Source organism: Rhinolophus sinicus, chromosome X, assembly GCF_036562045.2.
Source record: "Rhinolophus sinicus isolate RSC01 chromosome X, ASM3656204v1, whole genome shotgun sequence".
In the NCBI taxonomy this organism is placed as follows: domain Eukaryota; kingdom Metazoa; phylum Chordata; class Mammalia; order Chiroptera; family Rhinolophidae; genus Rhinolophus; species Rhinolophus sinicus.
The window spans coordinates 74,216,625-74,233,383 of NC_133768.1; the positions used below are offsets into that span (position 1 = coordinate 74,216,625).

Below are 16,759 nucleotides of genomic sequence, written 5' to 3' on the forward strand. Positions count from 1 at the left end.
AACTCAATATTTATGAAGAGTAAATGCCTTCAGTCCTAACAGGCCCTATTAGATACAACTTTAATTACACTAAAAAATATTGCAAAGAAATTATTTCCCCTATCATCAATTCTATCCCTAGTATTCAATAAACAAAGTTAAGTTCCATTAAGAAGATGCTTCCCTGCTTCATATTTGTGAAGATCAGCACTCAAAATATTTATGTAAAATGGGTTTGCATATCAACAACACAATTCGTGTCTACAAAACTGGTCATTAAGTCTCTGACCCCAAATTAATGTAAGTTTGTGGACTCACTTACTTTAAACAATATTTGCAGCACAAAACTCAAATTAAAAAACATAGTGTGAAGAGTCACTTGGAGGTCATTAGATTTTATGACTAGTTATCGTTTAAGACAGCTCCCTAAATTGAGCTCAAGTTTACACTTATTAATTTCCTTTTGCTCCATATTTAATTAGCAATTCAGAAGATTACATTTTTAAAGATTTTAGCTACAGTTCAAGCTTCACTAATTTTATTGACTCTGAAGCTACCAAAAACTGAGAAATGTCTTTATGAAGGAAGGACTTTAAGGCTTAAGTGGGTGTTTAACTGATTTTAAAGAAAAATTCGGAGATTCTCTCAACATTTTATTTTTTGTTTTTGAAATACAAAACACATTTTTGTTACAAAGCATATTAACAAGCTTGACATTCTTTTCAATACAGGACAACTTCCTATACGTACTTAAAAACTTCACTTTTAAAAACAGCACATTTTATGGAGGGAAATATTAATAGCTCATTAATAAGACACATGGGCTATCATTTTTTATTATTTTAGTGTTTATGAATGACAAACTTGGATAGCCCTCCGACTGAAAATTTGGTCCTCTAAAATATACAAGTATTCCTCCTGTAACAAAAATAAATTAAATGTACTATTGAAAAATCAGAAATGTATTTGGTATAGGCCTCTGAGTGAGCTTGAAAAACAAGTTAGGATGTGTTTCAACTGTACAGAAGGAACATTCTGGAATCTACCTAAAAACATTTGGCAGAACAACTGGCCTGATGCTACTGGAGTTATTCTGCCGCAGAGTGGATGGACAGAGGGTGCGTGGGAGGGTACTGCAGACTCACAACAGCCACAGAAACACTCAAAATTAACCAAAATTCAATAGAGAATAATATACAATAACAGAACAATCTCAACAGTTATTCAGTGTCTGGAAAGCACATCGTAAGCTTAGAACAAATACCTCAGCAGAAACAATATTTAAAACATGTGTAAGACTTTGAAAGTGAAAAAAACTTCATTACTCATAGATGATGTCTTGTGCATACGTACATTAGTTTCCAGGACACTGGGGACAACCACAAAACATACAAAGTAAGAATAATGCCAAGCTGCTTAACCTTCCACCAATTTCTTGAGTGTTAAACCCAGACCACCTTTGGCTACTTGCAGGGGTGTCTTTTCTTCTTTATTCTCAATGTAAATACTTGCTCCATGAGACACCAGCAGTTTTGCTTCTTCCACTCTCTCCTCGTCACAGGCTAAGTGTCTGCAATTGAGGACCACAAAGACCCATAAATCACTAATTCTCTGTAAAGGCTAGGATTTCCTGATAGGTACTCTAAAGTGCATATTATCAGGCAGTGTAATATTGGGAAGCTCTTTAATTAGGAAAGGAAAATCAATTTTCATGGGCAAGAGTGTTTATAAGTTAAAAGTCAGTGAAATAACCTTATAGTATCAGATCATAAATCGTAATTCTGGCCCTACTGCAATAGAAGGAGGGATCTAAATGCCAGCCTAAGAAATAAATTCTTTACTTTGTTGAGATTAGAAGTAATTTGCACCAAACACATGGAATCATTCAGGGTTAGAATTCAGAAAAAAAAAAAAAAAAAACAACAACAAAAAAAAAACAAAAAAAAACCCAACCAGTTCATAATCTGCTAATAGGAATTTTTATGATTTATATTTTGGAAAAGCAGTTTAAAGGAGTTTAACTCATCTGATCCCCATATCCACCTTAAAAAGTTAGCAAGGTACTATTATCATCATTTTACAGTTGATCTTGTGACAGAGGTGCCTATGACGACATGGCTGAGCAGTAACTCAGGGAGGGAACCTTGTTAGGCACACAGTTTGTCAGCCAGGCTATTAGACACTTTACATGTTATTTTATTTCAACCTCCCAACAATCTACCAAGGAAGGAATTATTATCCTTATATTACAGATGAGGAAATTAACTCAGGAAGGTTAAGTAATTTTTCCAAGTTACTTAATGTAAGTATTTAATCTAGGTAGTAAGTGGCTGAGGTTGTAAATCCTAGGCTCTTCCCAGAGCCCTATACTGCCTGACTTCTACATCTCGCCAGGCCACGCCGAGTTTCTGGCTATGGAGAAGCAGGCAATATGTAAGTCTTTCGAACCGGAGTCACTCACACTACAGAAAAGATTTTTAAAACTAAGTGTTAAGAAAACAATGTTTTCAAAAAGTCGGTTTAAAGTCAAATTAGAAAAGGTTGGATCTCACTTTGGACTAAAAAGAAGACTCATAGAATTTCTGGTTCAAAAAAGCTACCATTCAATAAGGAAGAAAAATGGCCAAGTACTGTAGAAAAATATATCAAGGGAGAGGATGGCTTCAGGCCATACACATAAAAGAATTCTAAATGAATTTGAGTTAAATGAAAAGCAGTAACAATAATTCTCAACTAAAACCCATGGTACAATAAAATACAGGTGAATATTTAATTTCAGGGCGAGGAAAGACTTTCTAGTCATGAGGGAAGATTAATAGGTTTGACTATGCAGAAGTTGAAAACTTGTTATTTAAAAAAATCATGAACAACACGAAAAGAGAAACGGGGGAAATATTTTCAACTAACATGGCAGAAGGTTAATATTTTTACTATGTCAGGTCAAGGGTACCTAAAAAAAAAAAAATCAGTGAAAATAAATTAACTCCCCAAAAGGAAATAGAAAGGGAAACAAAAAGCTACAATTTAGAAAAGAAATGCAATTAGTCTTAGGCATTAAAAGATGTTTAACTTCACTGATAATAAAAAATGTAAATTAAAACTATAAAATATCATTTTTCATACAACGAAAGGATATTTTCAGTGTTGGTGAGAGGGTAACAGGCATTGTCAAACTGCTGTTGGGAGGGTACAATGATATAACTCCTCTGGAAGCATCTGGCAATATATGGCAATAGTCGTAAAATGTGTGTATTTATTGACTCAGCAATTCTACTTCTCGGAGTATAAACTAAGGTAATAATCAGCAATGTGGCCAAAAATTTTTGTACAAAGTTGGTGAGTGTAGCATTATTTATAGCAGTGTTTTAAAAATATAGTTATACAGAAATGATTGAATTATGGAACATCTATAAAATGGAATTGTACATAGCCATTCAAAAATGTTTTAAAAATATTTAAGAATATTGGAAAATGCTCACAATATGCTATGAAGTGAAAAGAACAAGATATAAAACTATATGCACAGTATGATCCAATTTTTACAAAAAAAAAGTAAAATACGCATAGTTGCATACAAAAGACTGGGAGGAAATACCTAAAAATGTTGTCAGTGGTTATTTCTGGGTGGCAAGATAGGCATTTTTAATTTTTATCTTTATACTTTTGTGTACTTTCAAATGTGTGTGCCACAAACATGTATTACATTTATAAACAGAATAAAAGAAATGATGTGTAAGAATTAGTGCAAGAGGGCTAATGTCAGGTAGAATACAAATGACTACTACTTGTCACTTACAGAGGAGTGTTACCCTCACTGTCTTGGATGTTTGTGGATGCTTTGTAGTACAGAAGGATATGAATCATCTTCAAGTTACCCTTGGCCGCCGCCCGGTGCATTGCTGTAGCCTCATAATGGTCCTTAGCGTCTGGATTAGCCCCGCCTTCCAGTAACATGACAGTGATCTGGAATATCAGAGAACAAAACAATGGAGAGCTCTATTTGTGTTTGTGTCCAGGTGTAGAACTCAAAAGAAGTCTGCTAGGAATAAAACCCTACCTCATGCCTGTTTTTGGAAGCTGCATAATGTAGGGGAGTACAGCCATTTTGATTGACAGCATTCACTTGAGCACCTCTTCCTAGAAGGGCTTTTACAATCTCATCCCGGCCAGCAGAAGCAGCGATATGAAGAGGAGACCAACCTGCCTGTAAAAGAAGTGGGCAGTACAAAAAACAGGGGGAAAAGGCACAGGGATTAATGCTAACATTTAGGCAGGGTTTACAAAGAACAGTGTGTGAATGATTTAAAAAAAAAAAAAAATCCTTTCTTTTCCCCTCATTAAGCACTGCAGAAAATTTAGAAAGCAGATGTATATAAAAGAAAAGAAAAACCACTCATAATCCTATAGCACAGAGATAATGATACATAAGTCTAATTCTAATGAGTTTTCAAACTAGGATCAGAGGATATAAAGCTCTGTGAGTTGCATTTTCTACAACTTCCACTTATCATTTTGTTGTCAATTTTTCTGTCATTCTTTGGAATCATGACTTTATTGGCTGCATAATATCTTATCATATGGATATACCTACTACGTCCAACTGTTCCTACATTAAATCATTTTTATTTCTTTGCTATTATAAATATTACTTCAGTGAGCATCCTTGAAAAGGAATCTTTGCCTACCAAAAATTTTTCATCCTTATTCTTCACAAGTCTTATCCTAATAAAACCAATACTATTATAATTGCTATATAACAAAAAAGATATGTAGGCCTTCATTATTCCGGCAATATTCACCAAAAAATTTCCAACATAATAAAAAGGGTCTGTAGTCTCTTAGAGGTCATTGTAATAAGCTTTGATCTGCATGTTTACCTAAATTACAGGGTATGAGTGGCAAAACTAGTATTTTAAAATAATGAAACCACTAGTCCTATGCTTGATCACCAGGGCCATAGTGTAACTTCCTAGACATAAAGGTTACAATTCTGTTTTTGTGCTTAATACTTAGGTTTCAGTAAACACCAGTCTGGAGTCTAAAGATAACTGGGAATTTATTAACTCTGCCTAGTACTCACATCATCTTTATCATTCACTGGCACTCCAAGTTGCAGCAAGAATTCAACAATTTCTGTATGTCCGGCTGAGCACGCCCAATGCAATGCAGTCCTGCTGTCCTACACGGGAGAGAGGCCAAAAGATCAACATTTTTGAAGAGAAACAGAAGAACTAAGACAAGAAAGCGGAACAAAATAATATTAGGGCCAGCAAACCTGTAGTTTGGAAACAAGAAATGGAAAGCACTGGATCTTCAGGTAGGTAACCTTAAACCATATTATTACTAATACAAGAGAGACCAAGGTTTTAGTAACATGGGGAAAATACATGGACGAATGCGATAATTCTGGGCAGAATACAGCCATGAAAGCAGCAGAGTAAGAAACTTGATTTCAGTGCTTTGGCAGAAATAGAGCTTTGGCTGCTTAGCACTGCATTAATACATGCTTTTATGTCAGGCACTGTGCTAGGAGTTTTACATGCATCTCACTTAATCCCCACAATCCTGTACAATGGATATTATCCTCATTTTACAGAGGAGGAAACTAAGACTCCTCAGGGTAAGCAATTTGTCCAAGGTAATACAGCTAGTAAATGGTGAAGCTGGGACACAAACCCATCTGTCTGACTCCAAAATTTCTAGATGCTCTGGAAAGAACACATACATCTTATGAGGAAGAAATGTTAATAAAACTAGTTGACATCATCTATATATACCTTTAAAAGAAAATTGTTTTAAATTATTTTAAATTGTATTACAAAAAATTTCAAACACATAAAAATAGAGGGACCATTATTACAACTATTAAAATTAACACTAACTCTAAAAAAAAATACTAATACCGTGTTTTTCGGAAAAGAAGACCTAACCGGAAAATAAGCCCTAGCATGATTTTTCAGGAAGACATCCCCTGAACATAAGCCCTAATGTGTCTTTTGGAGCAAACTTAATATAAGACCTGGTCTTATTTTGGGGGAAACACAGTAAACACGGTAAACTCCTTCATAACATCTAATTCCCAGTCTATATTCAGATTTCGCCAAGTGTCCCCCAAATGTCTTTTGGCAGTTGGTTTATTTCAGTTAGGATCTATACAAGGTCCGTAAGTTGCATTTGGTTATGTTTTTTAAGTCTTTTGAACTTGAATAGCTTCCCCCTTTTTTATGCCATTGACTTAATGAAGAATAGTTAGATTACGTAATTTTACTTTAATATTATTAAATTAAGTTAAAGTACTAAATATTGCCAGACCATAACGAAGAAAAACGTGGCAAAGATAACGCCATTTTCAGATTGAGCAATAAAGGAAAGTTCCAGAAAAAAGTCCCTGACTTCCAATTCTCTTCCCAAAGACACAAAACAGGAGATTTCTAAGTATGTGACAACGTCTCACCAGCGCTTAGTACGCGGTGCCTGTCAAACAGGAGGCAATCTATAAATATTTGTTGGCTTAGTAAGGGCACCGTGAATCTTTCTAGAAACTCGGGATGAAAGCCATGAGGGTACTTTGAGCAGGGCGGCAGAAAGACACACTTCCCAAAGTCCATTCACTTTTGTTCCGCCTCTGCCTATAATGCCCATTCATCCTCCAAGGAAATCCCGCTCATCCCGCACGGTCTAAGCTCCTCCGCAAACCCTTTTCAATGGCAACATCTGGCTTTTCTAAGGGAGATTAAAGCAGGTCCTCGTTCTAAAAGCACCATTTAAACTTCTCTCCCGAGTTTCTGTTAACCACAATTTGTAATCGGACATATGACTTGGCGTTACTTTATTAATGTCTGCTTTTTCCACTCGGCTGTCTCCTCAACTCCTAGCAAACTGCCTGGCACAGGAGGGGCGTTCTTACACGTGTTTCACTGAATAAAATCACTTGTAAAAGTAAAGACACCCATTAAAACAAACAAACATACAAACAAAAATACTCTCCTCTTCAGGGTATCTCAAAGATTGGACATTTGTGAGAAACGCAGTGCACATTCTACACATAGCCAAAATTCAGTAAGCTAAGTAGTAGGCCAAAAACATTTCTTTTTTTTTTTTTTTGAGGTGTGCGGGGTAGCTCCTGCCGCCCATTTCCGAGGCCTGACGCGATCCCGGGTGCGGAGGGGGCGGCGGGTGCGGAGGGGGCGGCGGGTGCGGAGGGGGCGGCGGGGGCGGGGATCTGGCCCTCTGGGAAACGGTCTCTTCTTGGGCCGCGCCAGGCAGCCACGTTGGGCTACGTAGCGGCCGCCGCCTACGGAGAGGCTTCAGCGCTGCTTTACCTGGTCAGTTCTAGTAGCCAGGGATTTATCCGCCAGGATCCTTTCCTTCAACTCTTCCAGCTTCCCGCTGTAGGCCAGATTACAGATCATTAGGTTAGATACAGAACCCTCCATTTCGCTTTCCCAGGATCTCGGGGCAGCGAGACCGCGGACCGCCTCACGTCGACGGCTCCAACTGCCAATCAAAAACGCTGATAGAGCTGCACCAATCACCAACTTTCCTCATTCCTTTGCAGGGCGCCTCTGGGAGTTGCAGTTTGAGCTCAGTTCCGGCCCGGGAGGTGCCTTTGCCTCTCTCACCGACTCTGCCCCTAGCAGCGCGGAACTACAAGTTCCAGGGTCCCTCGCGGCCACCGTAGTCAAGTGGCCGGTGGAATTGGCCCAGGATGACAGCTGGAGAATGGAGTCAGGTACTGGGAGCGGCTTCGTGTGGAACCGGGGAGGGTGGTCATTGTGGGGCATTGAGTCGGCCACGCGAAATGGGTACGGAGTCATGGCAAGAGACTTATGAGAACCTAAAGGTCCTGTCCCACAGGGGCCCTGACCTGCAGTGGGAGGCGGAAGGGACAACAGTAGGAGCTGAGTATTACCTCCCGAGTTCGTACTGGTGGCTGTTGCTACCCTCCCCCTCCCTGCCGCCACCACAGGAGTGGAAAGAAGTAGGGGTTAATTATTCTGACATCTCGGCGGAGAGGCATCCGGGCAAAATTCTGTCATGGCAGTGATAGCATATGACACCATAGTAAGGTGATGTGCCAGGGTGATGCCAAAGGCAGGGTGTGATGCCATAGGAGCCACTTGATATCTCAGAGACTTAGGTGAGGCCATGGCCTGGTGGCATCACAACTTGATGAGGGTAATCTTGATACTGTGGTATGCTGTTGGCCCTTTAATATCGCGGTAATAACAATGACATCGAAGCTTGGCTAGAACTATTAAGCTAATAGCATTTATTTATGGAAATCCCAAATAGTGCCGTAGCAGAAGAGATGCAAGGCTTCCTTATGTTTTATAGGGCATATCCATAAGCGCAGTATGCCAAAACTAGCTAATGATAAGAATACTCTCAAGAAAGAGACTGATTATATTTATCTTGTTGTGGTGTAGAACAGAGCTTGGCAAACATTCTGTAAACAGCCAGATAGTAAATATTATACGCTTTGTGGGCCAAAAGGCAAAATCCAGGATACTTTGTAGCTTTTTATATAACAAGAGAGAAAACAAATTTCAACAAATGTTTATTGATGAAATTCAAATTATAATAACAGTAGATATTTTTTTCCTAATACAGGACTACTAGTGGAATAATGGAATTCTTTTGGGGGTGGGGGTCTAACATTTTGTTTAATTGGGGCTCACAGTCAGTGTTCCCTCTCATCAAAATTGTTCCAAATGTTCACCTGTTAATGCTAATCTGTAATGATATTTTACCTATTTCATCTTTGTAAATGTCTTTTCACATATATTGGGACTGCCAAATACTGATACAAATCCACAAACATTTTCTTGTCAATTTTTATCTAAATACATTTTTTATTTCAGGATAGTTTTAGATTTGTAGAAAAGTTACAAAGATAGTGCAGAGTTCCTGTGTATCCCTCACCCAGTTTCCCCTACTGTTCCTTTTCTATTTTAACACCTTTCTTGAGACGTATGTTACATATAACATTCACCCATAAGTGTATAATTAAATGATTTTTAGTCACTTTACTGAGTGGTTCAGCCATCACCATAATCACTTTTAGAACATTTTCACTCTCCCAGTAAGATCTCGCATGCTCATTTTTGGTTAATCTTGGTTTCTACACCCAGCCCCAGGTGACCACAAATCTACTTTCTAGCTGTATAAATTTGCCCATTCTAGACATTTCTAAATAAAATTATACAATATGTGGTCATTTTTGCCTGGCTTCTTTTCACAGTATAATATTTTTGAGGTTCATCCATGTTGTAACATGTATCAGTACTTCATTACTTTTTATTGCCAAATAGTATTCTATTTTATGGATATAACACATTTTGTCTGTCGACTTACTAGTTGATAGACATGTAGGTTGTTTTCAATTTTTGGCTATTGTGATTAATGTTGCTAAGAACATTCGTGTGCAAGTCTTCGTGTGGACGTTTTCATTTCTCTTTGCTATATTCCTAAGGCTGGGATCACTGGATCATATGGCAAATTTATGTGTAACTTTTTAAAAAACTGCAAAACTGTTTTCCAAAGCAGCAGCACTATTTTGCATTTTCACCAGCACTGTATGAGGGTGTCTCTTTCTCCACATCCTCACTAACATTTGTTATCGTCTGTCTTTTTATTATAGCCATTCTAAATGTGTGTGAAATGATATATCACTGTGGGTGATCATTTGAGTTTCCTTAATGACTAATGATGATGAGTATCTTTTCGTGTGCTTGTTAGCCATTCCTGTATCTTCTTCGGTGCGGTGTCTATACATATATGTTTTCCATTTTTAAATTGAGTTATTGTCTTTATTGTCTTTTTATTGAGTAAGTTGTAAGACTTATTTATGTATTCTGGATACAATCCCTGTCAGATATATGATATATGGACATTTTCTCCCAGTCTGTTGCTTGTCTTTTCATTTTCTTAATGGTGTATTTTGAAGTGCAAAAGTTTCAAATTTTGATGGGGTCCAATTTATCAGTTTTTTTTTCCCATGGGCTATGCTTTTTTTTTGGTATTGTACACGTTTTACAATTGTGCGATTTAATGATTACTAGTATAATTTATAATTTTGTTACCATCACCACAATCTTATTTAAAACATTTGCATCACCCTAGAAGGAAACCTCATGTCCATTATCAGTCACTCCCTATTTCTACTCACAGCGTTAGGCAACCACTAACCTATTTTCTGTCTCTGGATTTTCATTTTCTGCACTTTCATATGAATAGAATGATATAACATATGGTCTTTTGTATCTGGCTTCTTTCACTTAACGTATTATTCTTTAAGTTTATCCACATTTTAGTATGTCTCAGTACTTCATTCCTTTTTATGGCTGAATACTATTCCACTGTATGGCTTAGTCACATTTTACTTATCCATTCATCAGTTGATGGGCATTTGGGTGGTTTCTACCTTTTATTTATTATGAATAATGCTGCTGTAAACATTCGTGTACAAGTTTCTGTGCAGACATATGTTTTCATTTCTCTTGGTACCTATCTAGGATTGGAATTACTGGGCCATATTGTAACTGTGTTTAACTTTGTGAAGAACTGCCAGATTTCCTACCAAAGTGACTAGACTATTTTCCCCTTCCAGCAGCAATGTATGAGGGTTTGAATTTCTCCACCTCTCTACCAACACTTGCTAATATCTATCTTTTTTATTATAGCTATTCTAGTGGATGTGAAGTGATATCTCATTCTGATTTTGTTGCTTTGACTTGTGACAACATGGGAAATATATAAAACGTGTTCTTATCCCTTGTGAGTCAAACAATGTTAGTTGTTGAAATGATTTTCCTCTAGTATTAGTTTCACATATAAGTGCTGTTTTACCTTGTAATTTTAGGTTGAATTAATTAAGAAACATCAAGTCTGCAGCAAAAGCTAATTTCCAGAGCCATTCAGTATTTGATAAGAATGTTTGAGGGCAGTTCTTCCAACAGTTTAAAAATGTAAAAGTAGTTCCCACCTTGCTTACCATACAAAAAAAACATAAAGTGGACTTAATTTGGCCCACCAAATGTAGTTTGCTCATGGTTGGTGTAGAACAAAAGTGTCCTGTGTGTAATAGGTATTCAGTAAATATTTATCCAGTAGATTGCAGAGGTACAGCAGGCCTGTTGTGTGGCATTCACAAAGGATTGGGTATAGTAACGTTTCACCATAATATTATATCAAGGAATTAGACTTGATTGCTACAAACAGCTGGCAAAACAACTCCAAGTGCCTCTCTTACTGAGCGACTTGTTTGGGTAATCTTCTTTTATAGACAGTGTATTGTGCTTTTATTTTATTTGATATGATGTGGCAGTTAACTTTCAATTCTGAACCCCTTAAGGTCAAGGGTGAGGTACCCCTGGACTTTCTGAAAGCTGCAAGACAAATAGATCTCTAAGGGAGAAGGCCACTTCTCTTTTGTCTCTGGCCCAAGTTATGGAGGAACAGCATGGTTGCTGTTTATCTAGCAAGAGCCAAAGGGGGGCCTTGTTGGAGACTGACTCATAAGGTTGAATGTTCTGTCTTGCCTTTTCTGCTGGTCACCTAGGTTCTAGGTCATAGAACAAGCCGAGTTCATCTTCTAGATTTAAAGAGTAATTCTAAGAATAGCTAACATTTTGGGCTTATCTCATTTAATCTTTCACAACAACCCTGTGAGGTAGGCACTGTTATTCCCCAGTCCCCACCATTTAAAAAAAATGAGAATAAGGGTACAGAGAAGTGAAGTAACATGCCTAAGGTCACACGATTTAGTAATAGTTGGAGCTAAAAGGGAAATACAGGACTACTCTGCAAAACCCTACCATTTAAATACTATAACACACTGCTCAATATTGCTGAAGAAATTATGTGTGAATGCAAACCTCAGATAGTGCAATACTAATTCCTGTCAGAGCTCTTTGGACTGTAATTCTACCTAAGATTGTGGGGAAATGCCATGTTTTACATGGTCTACAGCAACACTGTCCAATAGAATTTTGTGTGATGATGGAAAAGTTCTTTATCTATGTTACTCCAGTATGTCATCCACTAGCCACAACGAGCACTTGAAATGTGTCTAGGAGCTAAATTTTTAATTGTATGTAATTTTAATTATTTTCCATTTAAATAGCTTCATATGGCTAGTGGTTATCATTTTGGACAGTGCAAAGAGAGACAATTTCCCCCCATTTGCTTCTTTCTAATTATCACTGAATATTTTATCCAATGCAAATATTCTTTCCATAGCGCAACTGGAAATGAATATATTCTATGGTGAAACAAACTTAAGGACATCCCCTACAGGGTATATGCAAATCAGTTAACTGTATGACAGTCACAGGAATAGGTTCTGGGTTATCCAGAATGGAACTTCTCCATTCCCACCAATTACTAGATAAAATTGGAACAACTGGCCCAATGACCCTTTGCAATTGATTTTTCATTGTTTGCAGATATAATTTGTTTATGTGGCTTTTGCAAGCACTTGGCAGTTGCCAGTTGCCTGGTTTAAGATGAGATGTTTTAATCTGTGGCTCTAATAATTTTTAAAGCACATGTTTTGATCCTACAGATAAATGTCCTTGGTATTGTATATCACTGGCCTATACAAACCTTTCCCGTTCAAAAGCTATCCCTTCATAAAACTGGCATATTGTTATAAGCTATTATAATAAGACATTTTATTTACTTACTCCCTGGGTTTTAGCTTCCACGCTCTTGTTTCAGAGCTATTTGCTTTATAAGTGGTTTCTTTTTTAACCTTTTTTGATGAATAATAAAAGACTCACAAGAAATTGAAGTGGCAAGAGTGAGTATCCTTGTTTTGTTCCTGATCTTAGAGGAAATCTTTCAGTTTTTCATCATTGCATATGATGTTATCTGTGGACTTTTTGTATATAGCCTTTATCATGTTGAGGTAATTTACTTTTATTCTTAGTTTGTTGAGCTTAGAACACTCAACTGTTCAACATGAAAAGATGTTGAAGTTTGTCAAATGCTTTTCCTGCACCTATTGAGATGATCGTGTGGTTTCCCCCCCTTCATTCTATTAATGTCATGTATGACATTGATTGATTTGCATAAGTTGAGTCTTCATTGCATCCCAGCGATAAATCCCACTTGGTGGTGGTTTATGATCCTTCTAACGTGCTGTTGAATTTGGTTTGCTTGAATTTTGTTGAAGATTGTTACATCTGTGTTTATCAGGGATATTGGCCTCTAGTTTTCTTGTAGTGTCTTTTTCTGGCTTTGGTATCAGGGTAGTGATGGCCTCACAAAATGAGTTTGGAATTGTTCCCTACTTTTCAATATTTTGGAAGAGTTTGGGAAGTATTGACTTCCAAACTTTTTCAAAAAGAAGAAAGTTAATTCTTTAAGAGTTAACTTAAAAATGAATTTCAAATGAATTCTTTAGAAGAAGTAAATTCTTTAAATGTTTGATAGAATTCACCAGGTAATCCATCTGGTTCTCGGTTTTTCTTTGTTAGGAGGTTTTTGATTACTGATTCAATCTCTTTAGTAGTTATAGTTCTGTTCAGATTTTCTGATCCTTCGTGATTCAGTCTTGGTAAGTTGTGTATTTCTAGGAATTTATCTATTTCTTGTAGGTTATGCAATTTGTTGGTGTACAGTTCTTCATAGTAGTCTTTTATAATTCTTTTAATTTCTGTGGTGTGGGTTATAATAACTCCTCTTTCATTTCTGATTTTATTTATCTGAGTATTCTCTATTTTTTAGCTAATGTAGCTAAAGCTTTGTCAATTTTGTTGATTTTTTAAAAAAACTTACAACTGCTAGTATTATTTTTTCTATTGTTTTTCTGTTCTCTATTTTGTTTATTTCTGCTCTAATCTTAATTATTTCCTTCCTTCTGCTAACTTTGGACTTAGTCTGTTGTTCTTTTTCTAGTTCCTTGAGGTGTAATATTAGATTTTTATTTGAGAACTTTCTTCTTTTTTAATATAGGCATTTATTACTGTAAATCTCCCTCTTAGTATGGCTATTGCTGCATTCCATAAGTTTGGGTATGTCGTGCTTTCATTTTCATTTGTCTCAAGATATTTATTAGTTTCCCTTTGGATTTTTTCTGACTAATTGTTTGGTCAAGAGTGTGTTTTTAAATTTCCACATATTTGTGAATTTTCCAGTTTTTCTTCTGCCATTAATTTCTAGTTTCATTCCATTGTGGTTGGAAAATGTAGTTGATATGATCTCAACCAAAATCTCTCGAGAATTGTTTTGTGACCTAACATGGGATCTCTCCTGGAGAATGTTCTGTGTACGCCTGAGAAGAATGTGTATTCTGTTGCTATTGTGTGGAATGTTTTATCTGTCTGTTAGGCTCATTTGGTCTATAGTGTTGCTCAAGTCTTGTTTGCTTATTGATCTACTGTCTGAATGTTCTATCTCTTCTGAAAGTGAGGTGTTGAAATCCCCTACTATTACTATATCTCCCTTCAGTTTTGTCAGTGTTTGCTTCATATATTTGAATGCTCTGATGTTGAGTGCTTTATATTTATAATTGATATAACCCCCTGGTGAATTGACCCTTTTGTCATCATATAATGTCTTTGTCTTTTTTTGTTTGTTTGTTTACAGTTTTGACTTACAGCCTATTTTATTTTTCTTTTCTTTTTTTCTTCTCAATGCCTCTCTGATCAGGTTCTTATTCAAAATTAGCTGTCCAAAGTGATTTGACCTTTATGGAATAAACAAAGTTAAGATTATGCTGTAGGCTTCTTTTCTTTTGTGGTGTTTCTTTTCTGCAGGCTTCTCAGCTGCTGGTTTCTTGGTAGCTGCAGCCTTTTTTCTTACTAAAGGCTTCTTCTGCTCCGTAGCACCAACAGCCTTCTTTCCTTTCTTCCCTACCACTGGCGGCGGCTTCTGCTGCTGCTGCTGCTGCTGCTGCTGCTCCTCCTCCTCCTCCTCCTCCTCCTCCTCCTCCTCCTCCCTTCTTCTTCTTCTTCTTCTTCTTCTTCTTCTTATTATTATTATTATTATAAATTTTATTGGAGAATATTGGGGGACAGTGTGTTTCTCCAGGGACCATCAGCTCCAAGTAGTTATGGAGGGCGCAGCTCAGCTCCAAGTCCAGTTGCCATTTTCAATCTTTAGTTGCAGGGGATGCAGCCCACCATCCCATGTGGAATTTGAACTGGCAACCTTGCTCTTGAGAGCTTGCGCTCTAACCAACTGAGCCATCCAGCCGCCCCTCTGGAAGCTCAGTGGCAGCTCGTTGTCTTCAATCTAGTTGTGTAGGGCACAGCTCACTGGCCCATGTGGGAATCGAACCTGCAACCCTGTTGTTTGCTTGCACTCTAACCAACTGAGCCATCTGGCTGCCCCTACCACTGGCTTCTTGCCTGGAACCCTCTTCTCATCTGCTTTGGCTTCTAGCTCTGCTGCTGCTTTATCTACCTGGAGCTGGTGGTTCTTGGCCTGGTGAAAAATGGTGTTCCGGAGCATGGTCTTTGCAGGTGGGTTTAGCTTCAACATTATTCTCAGACTTTTCAGTGGATTCTTTTTCAGGACTCAGCAATGAATTTTCTTGTGTGATGCTCGGAGGGCTCTTGGGATATCGGCGCTTTTCAGGATTCTGTTAAGGTCTGTATTGAGCATCTTGTGCATGGGAAGGTTGTAGTTAACTCTTGAGGGAGGCAGCTTTATGCCACGTGCCACATAGCTCATCTACCTTGTGGAAAGTGCTTTCAGTCCAAATGCAGAAATGGCCCACATGCCCACCAGGAGCAAGTTTCAAAGTGTTCAGTTTGCTTACGTTAAGCAAAGTCATTCCAGGGATGTTTCTGAAGGCTTTGATGATGCCGTTGCCCTCATTATAGATGATGCAAGGTCCCCTGCGCTGGATCTGATGATGGTTTCTTTTTTTGCCCTTGCCAGCTCTCATTTGGTGAGAGGCATAGACCTTTTTGATATCATTCCAGGCCTTAAGCTTCTTAAGAAGCAAAACAGCCTCCTTGGTCTTTTTGTAGCCTTCCACTTTATCGTCAACCACCAAAGGAAGTTCAGGAACTTCCTCAGTACGATGACCTTTAGACGTGAGCAATGCCGGAAGGCCGAGGCAGCCAAGGCAGAGCAGATGGCGTATTGCTTCTGTGTTGTGTTCACTCTGCGGTGCCAATGGCGCCAGGTTTGGGGTTGGTGCAAACATGCAGCCCCCACCACACATATTGCCAAAAGCACCCTGGCCAGAACGATGAGTCCCACAGTCTGAACTCTGGGAATTCAAGCCACAGCTCTGCCATGACCCCATGACTCAGCACTGGTTTGATGACCTGCTAATTTACGGACAGCATAGTTTTTTCACAAGTTGGTGTCAACAAAGTTCACAATATCTGGTTAAATGAGAGCCTGGAACACAGCAGGCAAAGTGACATTTTTGCCAAAAGATTTCCCCTTTTCGGAGTATGCTGATATCAATGGACGAGCACACGCCATGGTGGGGAGAGGAGACGGCCATGCTCCTCTCGACCTGGTGGCTCCCACAGGAAAAGGTGACTTAAAGTTTATTTTGTCTAATAGAGTTATAGCCACCCCTACTCTCTTTTGGTTACATTTTACATGGAATATCTTTTTCCATCCTTTCACATTCAGCTTATGTTTTTCCTTAAATCTAAAGAGAATCTCTTGTAGATAGCATATAGTTGGGAAACATGTTTTTATTCATCAGCCACTCTATGTCTTTAGATTGGGGAATTTAATCCACTTTCATTTGAAGTACTTATTGATAGGGAAATACTATTGCCATTCTGTTGATTATTTTCTG

General features: G+C 37.9%; 2 protein-coding genes and 1 pseudogene across 5 annotated transcripts in view; 1 reads left to right on the forward strand and 2 right to left on the reverse strand.

The window, feature by feature from the left end:
* Positions 1 to 619: 619 nt before the first annotated feature.
* Positions 620 to 7,481, reverse strand: PSMD10 (proteasome 26S subunit, non-ATPase 10). 2 transcript variants are annotated; one of them, XM_019718133.2, is made up of 5 exons: positions 7,302 to 7,481; positions 5,060 to 5,158; positions 4,037 to 4,183; positions 3,776 to 3,942; positions 620 to 1,549 (listed from the first exon to the last, which is right to left on the reverse strand). In XM_019718133.2, exons 1-5 carry the CDS (start codon positions 7,413 to 7,415, stop codon positions 1,396 to 1,398), a joined length of 681 nt encoding a protein of 226 aa, XP_019573692.2. In that variant the 5' UTR covers positions 7,416 to 7,481; the 3' UTR covers positions 620 to 1,395. The 2 variants fall into 2 exon arrangements, with proteins under 2 accessions (XP_019573692.2, XP_019573691.1); XM_019718132.2 differs by having other exon boundaries at positions 3,855 to 3,942; positions 7,302 to 7,479.
* The window catches only part of ATG4A (autophagy related 4A cysteine peptidase), a 58,964-nt gene continuing 47,359 nt past the window's right edge, over positions 5,155 to 16,759 (forward strand). The window contains exons 1-2 of one of the 3 annotated variants that reach the window (XM_074324272.1): positions 5,155 to 5,296; positions 7,538 to 7,711. In XM_074324272.1, the coding sequence (XP_074180373.1) occupies positions 5,275 to 5,296; positions 7,538 to 7,711 (196 nt within the window). In that variant the 5' untranslated portion in view covers positions 5,155 to 5,274. Of the gene's footprint in view, positions 5,297 to 7,202; positions 7,305 to 7,537; positions 7,712 to 16,759 lie in introns of those variants that run through there. The other 2 variants (XM_019718129.2, XM_019718131.2) reach the window with 2 other exon arrangements.
* Positions 14,700 to 16,481, reverse strand: LOC109438323 (large ribosomal subunit protein uL4; annotated as a pseudogene).

Bases quoted from the DNA above. Each gene is read 5' to 3' on its own strand.
- PSMD10 (XM_019718133.2), bottom strand. From the start codon at position 7,415: ATGGAGGGTTCTGTATCTAACCTAATGATCTGTAATCTGGCCTACAGC. The intron at 5,159-7,301 runs GTAAAGCAGCGC...TCTCCCGTGTAG, and splicing joins TGGCTACTAGAACTGACCAG to GACAGCAGGACTGCATTGCA. The intron at 4,184-5,059 runs GTGAGTACTAGG...CTTCTTTTACAG, and splicing joins CAGTGAATGATAAAGATGAT to GCAGGTTGGTCTCCTCTTCA.